This window comes from Besnoitia besnoiti (genome assembly GCF_002563875.1).
Source record: "Besnoitia besnoiti strain Bb-Ger1 chromosome Unknown contig00033, whole genome shotgun sequence".
NCBI classification, from domain to species: domain Eukaryota; phylum Apicomplexa; class Conoidasida; order Eucoccidiorida; family Sarcocystidae; genus Besnoitia; species Besnoitia besnoiti.
This window is the reverse complement of record NW_021703929.1, coordinates 1-11,225: the sequence shown is the minus strand read 5'-3', so window position 1 is coordinate 11,225 and position 11,225 is coordinate 1. Positions and strand designations below refer to the sequence as shown.

Here is an 11,225-nt window from a genome sequence, read left to right as displayed (position 1 = left end):
CGTGCTCACCCTCGCGCGTCGCCGTGAGGCGCGCGTCCCTGCCGCCGCCTACCGCCGCGGAGTGTGCAGAGCGCAGAGGCCGTCAGCGTCTCCGCGCGCCCTGCATCAAACCTCCGGTTGCAACTGCAGCCTTCTCTGCACCCTCTGCTTACGCGTCTTCTAGCTGTTTCGGCCGCCGATCGCTCCTTCGTCCACGCACACCGCCTCTCTCCGGCGTCGCGTTTCCGGCGCGTCGGGCGGCGGGGCCTGGGCCTTCGGTTGGACGCCTGTCTCGCGCCCGGCAAGCGGGCACCAGTCTCCTTTCCTTCGCCGTCACCAGTCGGCGCGCTGGCGTGCGGGGTGGGTTTGCGGGCTCACGAGACGGCAGCCGAGCTTCTCTTTCAGATCCGCGCGTCACCGTTCTTCACGCACCTCGTCGAGCTCGCGCTCTACGAACTTTTTGAGCGCTTTCTGTCCGGCTTCAAACGCGAGTTGCGCGCCCTCGCGCCGTTCAAAGCCAGCCAGAGTGCCCAGACGCCGCCCGCGAATGGGCTCGCCCAGGCCGGGGTCGCAGGCGCCAGTCCGCAGCGAGACGCGAACGGGGAGTGTCGCAGCGGAGTCTCAGGGGTCTCTGCTTCGTCCACGCTTCCGCACCAGAAGAGAGGCTCCATGGAGAGCGAGAACGTCGGCGATCCGACAGAGGGCTGGGCGGCGGCGGCTGGCGCAGCACTCATGCGCCACCGAGAGGAGGGGTTGCAGAGGAGAGAAATCGGTTTGCAGTCATCTCGGTTCTCCCCGTCTGCGTGCTCGGGGCCTTGCTCTGCGGAGCAGAAAGGCGCGAATCGTAATGATTCCGGGAAAGAAACCAGGCAACAAAGACTCCCGCGCGCCCCCTCCCCACCGGCGAAGGCCTATGTGCTCAGTTTGCCGCAGGCGCAGGTGTCTACGGAGAACGAGGAAGCGCGGCGAAGGCGCCACCAGGGGGGGGCAGCGCCGCAGCAAACCTCGCGCGTGTTGCAGCGGACGAACAGAGGAGACTGGGAGGATGCAGAGAGGGCCAGAGAGGCTGGTAAAGAAATGGCGTCGCAGAGGAAACTCGCGGCGAGCGATGGACGAGAACTAGCCCAACCAGGAAGCGAGGAAGCGATGGGGCCGCGCAGATCGCGCGACGCACGGAAAAAGGACCGAGACAGGGATGAATTCGGCAAGGCGTCCGCAAGATACGAGGATAGTCATGGCGGCGCGAAGCAGGCTTACGGCATTGCAGAGGCGGAGAGACGTGCGTGTGCGCTCTTCAGTCTCGATCGCCTTTTGCGAGCTGAAGACGTCTCTGAAGCCTTTTCTCTCGTGGCTCCACGAGCGCATCCGTACCGCGTGCCGGTCCCCTCTCAGTTGTCTTCCGGTCCCTCTCTCTCGCCTTCATCTGGCTCAGATGTCCCGCTTCCTTCGTCTGCATCCTCTCGCTCCGTGGCTCGCGCTGGGTCACATGGAGCATTGTCTCCCCATCCCGCTGCGTCCTCGCCTTCTGCCGAGCTGTCGCTGCAGCAGCGGTTTGCTGTAGCCCAGGAAGCGCTGACCGCGCTGCCGGGCGGGGCGGCTTTGTATCTTTTTCTCCATCTTCTTTCGCGGCATAGTCCCTCGACGCTCGCCAAGACTGTCGCGTCGTGTGTGCGGAAGACCGAGCCAACGCTCGCGCCTCTCGTTCTCTTCCCTCTCCTGGGCTCGCCGCCAGCAACTTACTTCGAGGACGCGATGAAGCGCCAGCTGCTTCACACCGCTTCCATCTATCTGCTGGTGCTGCAAAACACTGAAGGATGTTTAGTCGTTCGGCAGAAACGCGCGTTGCCTCTTCTTCGAGCGGCGCTGCGGCTCGGCGTCGCAGGCCTCGCGCGGAAGCTCGTGCGCTTCGTGCTCGCGCTCCTGGTTGCCTATCCGGCGCGGAAGAGGGCGGAAAACAGCGCGTGCGAGGCGACCGGGGATCCGACTGAAAGTGCGAAGGCTCGGCAGGCGTCTGTGCATGCGCTACGGGAAGGAAACTGCGAAGAGGATATCGTCGTGCCGTGGTCGGGAGCAGGAGGGGCCCCCGCACTGTGGGCTCCGCCGGCGCTGTTTCAGGAGCGAAGACGAAGCAGGTCGCACGCAGCGAGGAGTCGCGCAGAAGAGAAACCTGCGCGAGAAGGCGAGCAGCTCCACTCTCAAGTGGAAGAGGAGGAGGGCTCCCGAAGAGCCCAGAAAGCGAAGCACGGCCAGCGTGCGGAGGAACGCGCGGAGAGACAAGCCGACGCAAAAGCAGACGAAGAGAGGGCCATCTTTCAGCTTTACCGAGATGTTGTGGCAATCGTTGAGGACTGTCTTTTGAGTTCGCTGGTTCATCTGCAGTGGCTCCGCGTTTTTCAGTTGACAAGTGTCCTCGCGCTCGATCTGCCTGCTTGGCTCTTTCGCCTCCGCCCTCATATCTGTCGCGTCTTTTCGCTTGACGGGCCGTGCGGATTGCTTCCGTCTCCGGAGTCCGCCCCGGTGGTGTCGCCCTGTTGTTCGCACTCGCAGTGCCTATTTCTGCAGGACGACCCAGCAGTGCCGTTTGAGCGCGTTGTCTTGTCGCTTGTAAGCCAGCTCGGTCTCAGCGCTCGGGGCTTCGCGTCTCGCTCGATCTGGTCTGCCGCGCAGTGGCGAGCTTGCCTTCTGGGCTCTCGTTCGTTGCCGTCCCTCTGTCGTACGACGGAGATGGGTCGCCTACACCAAGGCTCTCTTCTTGCGCGTACGTCTTCTCGCGCCTCGTCTCATTTCGGGGTCGACGCGTCGCTTGCTATTTCAGATTCGGCAGAGGCGGCCCCGGCTCCGACTGCTTGTCGAGAGGGAACGGATCTGCAGTCAGAAGAGGCTGACGCCCGAGTTCTTGCTGCGTCGCCTTCCGCATGCGAGTGGAAGCGGGGCAGTTACGCAGCCGTCTCTGGGGCGTGGGTTCACCTGCCTAGCGTGAGGGGGCTCACTCCTTCGCCTGCTCCGGCCTCGCCGTTTCCGCCCCCGACGTTTCGTGAGTTTAGGGCCTGCACTCAGCGTCCTCATGCCGGTCTGCATGCGCAAGTGTCTCCACCTTCTTCCTCTGTGCCTCTGCCTCTTCCCGATGGGTGGTTCACACACAAGCAGGTCTACAGGGGTCGCCTCGCTAGCTCCTTTAGTCCGCGGACGAACGCGAGGGCGGGGGCGCCGTCGCCTCCGGCGGGGCTGCCACAGAGACTTGGGAGGCGGGTGCAGCCGAACTTCGTGTCGGGGAGCGAGGGCGAGTACAGTCTCAGGGCGGCGACGGAAAGTCTGACGGCTTTCTTTCTCCACGTCTTCGTCAGAGCCGACCTGCCTGTGCTGGCGTTGGCGCTCCTCGTGGCCGCAGGCGACCGCGAGGGAGTGAGGAGAATTCTTTCTCTCTCGCCGTCGTTGCGACTGCGCATTCAGATGAAGCAAGAGGAAAGCAACGGGCGCGTCTCGGCTTCCGCGGACACGACCGCTCAGCAGCCGAGCAAGGCAGCGGCGCTAGAAAGCGGGCATCCTGGAGGACGCAGTCGAGAAGACGCGAAGACTGCAGGAGGGGGTGCAGTGCGCAGGAAGCAAAACCGAGACGCCGGCGGGTGGGCAGCAATGTCTCGCTCCTTGCGAGAGCTGCTTTTCGTCATGGCTGAGCAAGCGGCAGAAAGCGGGGCGCCGACTGGAGAACGGATAGAGCCACCTGCCGGGAGAAACGGTGAAAGAATCCGTAAAACGTAAACGGCTCGACGAAAGAGATACCGGGCGGGAAGGGGGTACGCGACGCGGGAAGGATTCCGTCGCGATCGAGAGTGAGAAGCAGACACAGAGGACAGGGGACCAGTCGGATGGAGCCGATGCACAACGCCAAGAGGCGGAGCGTTGGCGCCAGAAAGGAGCCGAAACAAGGGGGCGGGGCCGAAGAGAATCCATAAGCGAGTTTCTTGTTCCCTTGGGTTCGCATATGCATGTCGTGTGGTTGCTTCCCAACTCTGCAAGCGTAGATGATTGTAGAATCCGGCTCGCCGAGCTCTTGGTATGAAGCTACGCCATGCGAGCCGGAACTCTTAGTCAATGCACACACGACAGTTTGCAAGGCGTAATTTTTGAGCGACCAGCACCGCGTAAGAGATGCTTCTGCACTATGCATCACAGTTTGTGGCCTTCCCAACGGCGCGCCTTAGGTAAACTACGCATCGTACTTCCGACCCCTCTGCCTTGTATTCATTTCACTTTGAACATACATTCTTTCCACACCTCCCGCTAATGAGTGGGCACGGCACCAGCCGTGTGTTGCATTCCCGCTATGCTCCGGGAGCGACGACAATGCAGGAACACGGCACTGTTGCTCGATATTTTATGATGTGTGGGACTAACATAGCTGCTCATTCAATTGTGGCTATGCATCTGTGCAGCCCCGTACGCGAGTCCTACAGACAGAGAAGCTTGCGTATTCCTCTGCTCCCGAGCTCCTGCCTAACCAGTATGAGCTACAGAGAACCTGCTTTGGCGCGGCAAGGCACGAGACATCTCAGTGTGGCAGGTGCGCTCGGCTGAGCCTGCGCGTCTACACCGTCAGCCGACGACAAATTCTGAAATCCAATGTGCTCACCCATCACGTCAGGCGTTTCTGCATACCGTAGAGCAGCATGGTCGCTCAAGCTCCCTCGACTCAGCCTCCACCATGTTCCGGGACGCTACTGGATATACGGAGAATACGCAGGACGGTGTGCGAGCTCGTCGCCCCCTTTGAGAACCCGTTTGTGTCGTCGATGAGATAAGTTGCAGCGCCTCTCGGAACGGGTTGCGACTGCGCGCGCGTGTTTCATGAGAACGATTGGCGTACGATCGTTTACATTCGACGCACTGGATTTGAGTGGTTTTGGATAACCACGCGGCGATCCAGCAGAAGATACATTACGATTCTGCATGCTAAAGGCACGTTTCCGAGTCATGTCGCCGAGTGCCAGGGAGACGGCTGTGGACACTGTGTGCCCTGATGAGTAAAAGACATTTCGAGCGTGGACTCTTGCGCGAGCGCAAGAATCGAAAAGTTACATCCGGGTGTGCTGCAGCACGCCGGAACTGCTGAAACCCTTTTGCTGAGCATCAGAAATGTGACGCCACTCACATCTTTCCTGTCGCACTCTCGAAAATGAATTATACCAGCATCGCCTATGTCAACAGGGGACCTGCAAAAGACGTTGATGCTCCGGCTTTGCCACGTCGCACTGCGCCACGAGATACCGATGGGACGTCGTCCTGCGTGTACCCGGATTGACCCGGATCTCGCCGAGCATCACCTGAGATGTAGTCCTCTGTCGACTCCGAGTCACGTTCTCGTCTCCTCTTTATAGAGTGGCAGGAAGCTGTTTATCTCTTCTACGAGTTGCTTCGCTCCAGGAGTCTCCAGCGCTTCCACTGGAAGCAGCGGCTTGGCGGGCCAACTACTGTGAAATTCTTTTATCAGGCGTACCATGTACTGGGGAGGCGGCGGGCCGCATGTTTCCATCGGTTTGTTTGGACTGTGCTCGAGTGCTAGGAAGTAGCCCAACTCTATGCCCCATAGATTCGTTAACACCGATCCGAGTTCCATAACCTCATCTTTGATGTGTGCGGTTAGCGAGTCTCCGCGATGGGTTTTTTGCCCTTCCTTGCGCATTGAGCCAAAATCAGCCAGAAACAGACGCCCGTCTTTCATCACCAGAAGATTAGCCTCTCTGAAGTCACCATGCACGACTCCTTGGCGTTGGAGATTGGCCACCAGCCGTATTAGATCATAGGATAGCTGTAGGCGGGCATGGTACACGATGTCGCTGTCCCGTACGGCAGGATCACACATTGCGTTGATAACATCTTGAAGGTCTGTATAGGCCTTCGGCATCAAGAAGAAAACATTTCCGATCAACGTTCGCGAGCCAGGGATAGCGACAGCGAAGGTCTCCTTGTTTGGAAACTGCACCATGTCGGTGGGGACCAAGAATCGAAGAACGGCTTGAGCTTCCCTTGGGTCTTTGACCGTGGCGAACGCATCAGTTAAACGACCCTCTGCCATCACATCCTCTTGTGACATCTTGAAAGGCTCGCGGAGAGCAATAGGAACTTTTGCGGCGAACTCTGCTCCGGTGTCCACGTCGGAAGCCGTGAACACCATCCCGAAGTCGCCCCTGCCGAAGACGGGCCCCCTTCGGAGCCGCCGTGGCGCTCCCGTCCGCACCGAGACCACTTCCACGGTCACGTCCTGTGGCCAGAACGTAGCGGAGAGCCCTTTGTCCAGTGTCCTGAATGCCCCCGCCTGGCGATCGACTGGGTGGATTTGCTTCGATACCAGTGTCAAAAGGTGCTTGACAATGGAGTCCCCTGGCTCTATGCCATGAACCAGCGCGAGGTCAGCTCCCTCTGGTTGACCCAGGTCTGCAAAACTCGCATCCGACGAAGAACCTGGTTCCTCTAATCGCGATCCCCTGAAGTGGGCGAGCCGCCCGGACGCTCCAGACACATGGCGCCCAACAGTTCTTGCGGCCCCCGCGAGTGCTGAAGCAGACTGTGGCCATAAGAAGCTAGTGCACGAGGCGGGGCGTCCACCGCCACATGCGTGTCTCTGGCATTTCCAGTGCCTAGATCCAGTTGCCTGCGAGTCCTCTCAAAGAGCAAACGGGGATGGGTTCGCTCACTACTGGCCGGGGTGTCTTCTAAAGGAGAGGACTCAGTGAAGGAGCTCCCGACGTGGGGATCGTCCTCCCCTGGTGCAACCGATCCCGCGGTCACGTGGCTTCTTCTTGAGGTCACCGCTGAAGCGAGCAGGTGACCGAACTGCGAGCTTAAATGCACGCTCACCCCCTTGTGCACCCCCAAGACAGTGCCCAGTGCAGCTAGAGCTAGCCACACACGGCATGACGCCTTTCTGGCGCGTTTTGGGTCAAACACCATTTTCAAAGTCGGACGCAAGCGGTCATCCAGTCAGAAGTATCTCTACAACTAGCACTTGGAAAAGCTTTACAAATGAAAGGGCAGTTGGCGTCCTGCGGCCGGGGCTGCTTGGCGCCTGTCGCTGTGTCTCAGAGCAGAGCCCACAACTGCGAGCTGGTTTTGCTGAAGACACCTGCGCGTCTCATTTTTGTTGCCGCTTGGCCAGCCAGACAGCTTTCCCCACAAAGCGTTGACTGTGTGTACGGCATACGGCCCCCTGTCTGTCACTTGTGTCTTCTCATGGACAAAAAACGAACAGCAGCCAATCACGCGCTGTCTCGCAGAGAAACGCTGACCTCGGCTGCGTCTTAAGTGTTCTGCTGAGACAGAGCCCGTCACAATGCCCGAGGGCATCTCTCTGCGTCAGAGGTGCCCTGCCCCACACTCGCACCCCGGGGGCGCCTCAGCCTCCGCCGTGTTCAGGGTCGCCATTAGATATATGGAGAATGCGGATGACTGTGTGCGGCTTCGCTGCCTTGAGTACCTATTTTTGTCGAAAACGCGATAGATCGTGGCGGCTCTCTTCTCCGACAGGGACTTGCGCCTGTATCTCGTAAGCAAGATTAGCGCGATAGATGCAACGCACTCGATGGTTTTATCTTGTTTCAAAAACGCTTCCAGAGTCCCGCGCAAAACACATCAGAATCGTGCGTGCGAGTGGCACTCGTCATTGGTACCTCGCCCAGTGCCAGGGAGTCAACCACGAACGCTGCCTGAGCAGATGCATACATGACACTTGGAGCGTGCACTCGTCTGCTGGCGACTTCAGGTCACCGAATCGAATAGTCAGACTCTGATGTGCTGTAGCACGCTTGCATGACCGACGCTGTTTCGCAGTGTATTTGAGTTGTAGCACCCCTCACCTGTCTCAGCTGTCCCCCTCTCAAACACGTGATGCAGTGGCGCCTTTTATATCGGCGACGAACGCTCTGAGGGGGCGCTGAAAGTCCAGTTGTTATATCGCAAGGGGCGTGATCGTGGTGATTCGACCACACATTCCTCACGTTTATGCATAATTATTCGGAAAAATTTGCGAGCGGTAGCTGACCCTAAACCCTAAAGGGCTGAAGTCGTAAAGCGCTAGTGTGTGTAACTTGCTTTCCTGCCCCCACATGGCTGAAAGTGGCGCGTGAAAGAACAGCGAGGAGTTTTCTTCTTGCGTTGTTGACGGCGTTGTGGCTGGCGCCGCTGCTGCACCTACCCGTCTACGATCATGGAATTCACAGAGTGACACCAGAGCTGAGGAAAACCGTGGGCTAGGCCGAAGGAAGAGAGAGAGGCACGGTTGACGCGGACGCGAGCCGCGCAAATGCGTGCATGCAACCGCGGGACGAAGTCTTTGCAATGAGGAAGCCTCCGCGTGTCGGACTGAGAAAAGTCGAACAAGTTCCGTCGCTGCCGAGACTCCAGGACCGTCAGTGGCAAACGAAACTTGTGGACAAAGTATGTGGAACCGGCTTTGTATGAAAGTGGAGGCCAACAGAGAACACAGCTGTGGCCTTTAGAAGTTCTGTAAATGGACTATGTTCGTCAGTGGCAAACGAAACTTGTGGACAAAGTATGTGGAACCGGCTTTGTATGAAAGTGGAGGCCAACAGAGAACACAGCCTTTAGAAGTTCTGTAAATGGACTATGTTCGGCTGGATCCGATGCCACGGAGTTCTGCGCTGGGTAGGAGACAGCAGCGAGATAGGCTCGGGCATTCATCCCTGGAATAACAGAGCAACACAGCACTGCTGATGCCTTCCATTTTGTGGTATGACTTTGAATTTCGTGCCCAGATACTGCATGTGCTCAGCTCGACCCCCCCTGCTGCTTCTGTCGAAGGAAAGCCACCCGCCGTACGCGCTGGTCGCGGCTTGTTCGTTGGGCGTCTCGCCTTTTTTTTTCTCCGTCAGTCTCGTCTCCTGGGACGACCATTGCCGTTGCTAGTACCTTAACCGTTTTGTTTCTTTATCATGCGCCTTGCCTTTCCACCGCGCCAGTGGCGTGCGCAACTCATCGAGTGCCCTGCTCTCGCTGCTTGCCCGTTGCGGAGGCGTGGACCCCTTGGGTTCGTCTCCTCTCTCGTAGCTCTATCGTTTACGGTAGCGTCAATGGCAAATGTGCGGCGTCGGCGCGCATGACTCCGCAAGCAAAGTAGGCTCTTTTCCCCGTCATTTCTGGTGTCGCGTCGTGGCCCTGTCGGCGCGTCTCACACCACCAAGATGGAGAGCACGGCTGCAGAGGCGGGCGCGCCTGCCTGTGGGGACTCCTCGGGAGGCACATCCAAATGCCGGAAACAGCGCACAGTTAGCGCGTCGTCTTCGTCGCCCCCTGAGTCTCCTGACTCTCCTGGTGCTGAAGGCCCTGGTCGTCGGCCGGCAAGCGTCTTCAAACTTAGTGCGTCTACGACGCCGCTAGGCTCAATCTCCTTCTTTCCCCCGTCTGAAGGTCACGAGTCTGGGCTGTGCGCCTCCCCACACGGTGCGCTTCGAGATCCCTGCTCCGATGGACTTAACGAGCCCTCTAGGCGCCGCGGAGATTGTTCCCCGTTTTCTGTCGACAGGGGCGCGCTAGGTGGAGCTCCGACTTGTTCGCTCTTCGCCCTGAGAGAAGCACTCGACTCACTCTCAATCCTTTTGCAGCCAGTGAAGATGCCACGGGTAAGTAGGCGGGGCACATGTTCTGTTTTTCGGGAGCGTCGGCACTGAGCAGCACGCAGCATGGAAAGCCTCCAGCGTGTTTCACAGTCTTTACGCACTCGGGTTGTGCGTTCATGCAACCCCTGGATTGTAGCCAAGGGACGCGAACTCGGCGTGCCTTCTGCGTCTGCCTTCTCCCTTGAAGTAGAGGTCATGCGCCTTTCTGTGGCTCAGGCAAAGGCCGGTCAGTTTCACGCGATGCTTGTTTTCCCAGCTTCTTCGGAGCTCTCTGAGGTTTTAGGTGGGCTTTTTGTGTGCGTTTTGGCCCTGTCCTTCGCGGCTCTTTGCTAGTGTCTCACAAGTCGGAGCGGCTGACAATGTGTGTGCATTCGCAGGGCCCTGTGCGACACGCAGAGCCGTAAGACGCCCGCCAGACGCCTGCAGCGGAGGCGGGGTGGGGGTGCTCGCCGGTGGATTGCAAGATGCTGAAATAGCTCAGCTGTCTATCAGGGAAGCGGAGGAAGACAGCGCACTCTCGGGGTTTGTGCTCGGAAGTGTCATCGAAAAGAATACTTCCTCTGCAGATGCGCACGCGACGCCCGCTCCGTGTCCGCCTCAGGCGGCCTCCGTTGCGCCACCGTCAGACTCATATCCGCCAGGCAGCAGCGGGCCTTTGTCCTTTCTGCCTTCGAACGCAGCTATAGAGGCTCCCTTCGGTTTTCCGAAGGCAGTCCATCGGTCGCTCCTGCCATGTCACAGTCGTCGGGGGGCCGACGACAACGCCGGCACACCAGGAGGCTTGCGACCGAAAACGGGGCCTACCGGTGCGACGGCAGCAAGCAGCTTCAGCGACCGTGGCAGCACGAGCGTTTCAGGACCTGGGGCGGTGGGCAAGGCATTGGCTGCGGAGATTGAAAACGAAAATCTTCATATTTTGAGCCGCATGCAGCCCCACGAGATTCGGGAGGCTCGGGAGGAGATCCTCCAGCGCTTTGGGGCAGAACGATTTGCGGCCCTGCAGAGACGAGCGCTCCGGCGGGCTCGTGCGAAATGCAGCGGCGAACATCAAGAACAGAATGGAAATGCTGAGGCGACGAGGGGCGCAGCAGCTGGACGGGCCGCACGGGGCGAAAGGCAGCAGCTCCAGAATGAGGACGCTGCGCGCCTGTCCGCGTTCCCGCGCGAGAACAGAACTGAGGAAAGTCAGACGCGCCTTCAAGCGGGCGGCTCAGCTCCCGCCGCTTCTCCGGTGCCGCCCTCGTCCTCGTGTGCATCGTCTACACAGTCATCTGTTTTTGCTCTGCCGGGAGGCAGGCAGTGCGTTCTCGAGTGGAGCCTCGAGCCGCGTCGGGCGCTGGCAGCTGCGGCGGCCCGGACGCCGGCTTAGGGAAGAGAAACGACCTTTGAGCCCGCTTTCCAAGGTGACGGGCAAGGACTGAATGGGGGGGTTGTCCGGCCGTGCATGCAGGGTCAGTCAGGCAAGGACGCGGCGCAGCCGGCTGGGGCTACAAGTTCTGTACGATTTGATCTCCAGGAAGCTGCGAAACTGCAGTGGGCAAATCCGCTTGGTCTGGAAGATGCGAGGGGTGGACCTCTTGAGGAGGAAGACGGAGAGTGGGAGCACCAGCGTGTGCA

At 59.4% G+C, this 11,225-nt stretch overlaps 3 protein-coding genes across 3 annotated transcripts; 2 read left to right on the top strand and 1 right to left on the bottom strand.

Annotated features, from left to right (window-relative positions):
* Positions 1–648: 648 nt before the first annotated feature.
* Positions 649–3,738, top strand: BESB_051130 (RIC1 protein; the record flags this gene model as incomplete). The annotated part of the gene is made up of 1 exon (XM_029363548.1): positions 649–3,738. One exon carries the CDS (start codon positions 649–651, stop codon positions 3,736–3,738), a length of 3,090 nt encoding a protein of 1,029 aa, XP_029214995.1.
* A 1,434-nt stretch (positions 3,739–5,172) lies between these two features.
* On the bottom strand, positions 5,173–6,927 carry BESB_051120 (rhoptry protein ROP18; the record flags this gene model as incomplete). The annotated part of the gene is made up of 3 exons (XM_029363547.1): positions 5,173–5,259; positions 5,474–6,531; positions 6,672–6,927. The coding sequence occupies 3 exons, from the start codon at positions 6,925–6,927 to the stop codon at positions 5,173–5,175; spliced, it is 1,401 nt and encodes a 466-aa protein (XP_029214994.1).
* Positions 6,928–9,173: 2,246 nt separating this feature from the next.
* BESB_051110 (RPAP1 family protein) lies at positions 9,174–10,977 on the top strand (the record flags this gene model as incomplete). The annotated part of the gene is made up of 3 exons (XM_029363546.1): positions 9,174–9,615; positions 9,745–9,891; positions 9,986–10,977. 3 exons carry the CDS (start codon positions 9,174–9,176, stop codon positions 10,975–10,977), a joined length of 1,581 nt encoding a protein of 526 aa, XP_029214993.1.
* Between the last annotated feature and the right edge of the window lie 248 nt (positions 10,978–11,225).